General features: G+C 33.5%; 1 protein-coding gene across 1 annotated transcript; it reads right to left on the bottom strand.

The window, feature by feature from the left end:
- Positions 1 to 623: 623 nt before the first annotated feature.
- On the bottom strand, positions 624 to 2,594 carry PVX_078195 (variable surface protein Vir12-related; the record flags this gene model as incomplete). Its single annotated transcript, XM_001612438.1, has 3 exons — positions 624 to 806; positions 932 to 2,431; positions 2,568 to 2,594. 3 exons carry the CDS (start codon positions 2,592 to 2,594, stop codon positions 624 to 626), a joined length of 1,710 nt encoding a protein of 569 aa, XP_001612488.1.
- Positions 2,595 to 3,440: the final 846 nt, after the last annotated feature.

The raw sequence follows: 3,440 nt of genomic DNA, 5'->3' as shown, positions 1-3,440 counted from the left end.
CCAAATAAACCAATCCAAAAGTTTTAATTATTAAAAATGAAATATAGAGAGGTGTGTGCAAAGGGTCGTAAAAACAATTGCTTTGTTATTTATCCATATAGAAATATTCAAACATATTGTCTTATGTGACCTTGCAAATTAAGTAGTACTCTCTAATATATTTCTACACATATTTTTTTTAAACAACATTTAGATAATGCATAGCACTGGGGGGACGCCCCTATCATATATCATTCCTTATTTTCCATTTTTACAGAGTTTATGGAAATATAAGAGTACATAATTCTGGTATGTAGCACACTGCTACTGAAGCAGTCTTTCTCATACACACCCAAACTATAATTCCAACATTTTTAAATAATTAATTCACTCTATATTGGTCTATACTGTGTGCTACATTTTGCCAATAATAATTAATGTGACGTATTGCACATCTGGATAAACGCCTTAAGGATTAGTACAAACATGTACATTTTTCTAAAACACTCATTAACGTTAACATGCTTATCTCTCCCATTTCATTATCTCCACTTTTTATAAAAAATAGACACTTGTGTTATGTTTGTACTTTCCCCTCTACCCCATGTGCACGCTCCAAACAGCTTCATGTTAAAAACGTCTAATTAGTAGTAAGAGTCTTGATCAGGGTGGTAATTCAAGTATAATCGATCCGTTTCAGAATCTAAAAACGTTTCCTCAGAACCATACATTTCTAACTCCTTTTCATACTCTTCGTAGTAATTATGCTCAAATATCTTTCCCTTTTTCTTTTTTTTTTTGCGATAACTTGATTCTAATTGAGAAGACTAATACAAAAGAGAAAATAAAAGGTGTAAAAATGTAGTAAAATGGTAAAAATGGAGATAAAATAAAAATAAAATATAGCTGCGAACACAATATTCATATGTCATATTGTATAATGTGCAATTACCCTGTTGTAGTAGAAAAGGAAGAAAATTGTTCCAAGTACTGCAACGGCCATGATGACGTTACGAAAAAAGTTTGAGTCTAACTCTTCATGTATAGTTCCTACAGCACTAGGGGCATCGACATTGGTCAGAGGAGCTCCGTTACCTGCAAGCTCAGGAGTATAATATGGTGCTACATGAACAGCCGCTCCAGAGTCCTGTACTGATGGGGCACTAACGGTTGCTGTATCTTGCAAAATGACTGTCTCTTCACCTTCTAACGGTCCTGCTTCTTCCTCTTCAGCTACTTCAGCTACTTCATCTACTCCATCTTCAGCTGCTGTTTCTTCAGGTTCTTCTTTATCCACTTCCCCTTCAGGTACTTGCGGTTCATCTAATGTCTCTTTAGGTTCTGTAGGTGCAGGTGCTCGTGGGGAAGGTTGTGGTGGTGGTGCTTCTTGTTGTGCAGGTCCTACCGTTTCTTCTTTTCCCACTTCTGGTTTTAGCACTGCTCGTTGTTCTACTCCTTCTGGTTTTACATCTGCAGGCTTTCCCACTCCAGATTCGGTCCCTCCAGATACTGTCGCTGGAGGTTTTGCAACTTCAGGGGGTGACCCTCCAGATTCTGCCGCTGCAGGTTTTGCCGCAAGGGGTTCTTCCTCTGCAGGTTTTGCCGCTACAGGTTTTGCCGCTACAGGTTTTGCCGCTACGGGTTTTGCCGGTAGATCTTTCCCTTCTTCAGCTCCTGCAATTCCCGGCGCGTTCTTTTCACTTCCTGGTCCATCACTTCCTGGCCTACCACTTCCTGGCACATCACGTCCTGCGGCTTTATTTACTACCACCGCACCTGGTGCGTCTCCCCCTCCCACCGCTTTCAGCACTTCCTTTTCTTTTGCTTCCAATGCCTTGAGATCTTTTTTTAATTTAGTTAATAAATCATCAGGTCTATACTGACTTTTACAATTGATATAAGGTTCACACAATGGATCCAATAAATCGTCATCATCACAACAATCATACTCTTTTATTTCATATAACTTATTAATGTAGGTAACATAACGCTCATATTTTTCACACGTGGGCTTATCAGATTTCGTACAATCAATATCTTTGTGATTTTTAAAATAATCATGCAAATCTTTTTCTTCTTTCCAAACACTCGGTGTCCCAGATTCATAACATCGACAAGGTTCCAAATTAGGAGATTTCAAAATGGTTGTTGCCACTAAATCAAAAAGTTTATCACTAACTTGTTTGTTATTAATTTTATTATCAGCACTATATTTTTTGCTTATCTGATCATAGAGCCAGTACTGAAAATAATAACAGCCATGTTTACGTTCATTATCAGGTAGACCAGATAATCTTTTTAAATGCTTCGATACCTTATTACAAAGTGCTATATCCTCTTCTTTCGTGCTTTCTAATTTTTTTACACAGAAATCATCGCTATAATCCTTAATATCCTCATTATCCAATTTTATATATTCCTTATATGAAGGCAAATTTTCTAAGTGTTTTTCCTATTAATTAAATGGAATAAATAAGTGTTGTTATGTAAATATACTTTTTCACTAAGGAACGTGTCTTTTATTATGCTTAAAATAACATAAAATATTGAAATGATATGCTATTTAAGCAATAAAAATATAAATGTACCCAATTATTCTCTGGTAAGAGTGCCATCCTGTTATATAATGATGCTTATATCATAGTTACGCACACATGTACATTTGAAAAATTATCACGCGTAATCTGCTGCTATATCTTAGATTACTCTATATTAAGTTTAAAATATAGACAAATGGGGTCAATTAATAAGGTCGTCTTATTTCTCTTTTTGTCCAAGCCATTACAGTATCATAATATTTTTTTCCAAATGAACTCTTTTAATTAAGCATGAATATTCACAGAAAATGGAGAATATATCAATTCACATAAAACGTAAGGGAGACAAATTATTTTTTTTTAAATTTTGACATTAAAATGATGTATATAAATTGCTAATAACAAATGTGAAACATAACATATAATATTTAAATTGTCACAGGTTTGAACTACAATTTGTAGCGACAGTGCTGAGTTAATTTAACCCTATTGTGGGTTTTCAAATATTGTCTAAATAAGAATTATATATTTTTACAATTGCAATTGCTGCATTTCTCTTAATTTGTAATGATAGCAATGCTTTTTCCGTTAAAATATAACATTTTAATTATTTCGATAGATGTTATTTTCAGGAATTTTTATGGTACTTCATTCCCTTTTTTTAAATTCTATAATATAAGCTATGTACTGCTAAATATTATAAAAATGTTCCTAAGTAAAAGCGCTCTCTGTAAAATACGTGTCCTGTAAAAGATATATAAATTAATGCTCATAAAATTTTAATTTTTTCCATTAACGTATCACTTTTTAGTAATGGTAAAACATTTCTTCATAAAATAGGATAAATGAAAAATATAGGAAAAAAGAAAACAGTTCAAATTAATAATGCCATCCTTTGAATATTTATTTCGTGCAAAACATTGA

The sequence above is a fragment of the Plasmodium vivax genome, genomic scaffold (genome assembly GCF_000002415.2).
Source record: "Plasmodium vivax scf_6785 genomic scaffold, whole genome shotgun sequence".
Lineage (NCBI taxonomy): Eukaryota > Apicomplexa > Aconoidasida > Haemosporida > Plasmodiidae > Plasmodium > Plasmodium vivax.
Note: the sequence above shows the minus strand (reverse complement) of the source record. Positions and strands in the feature narration are given on the sequence as shown.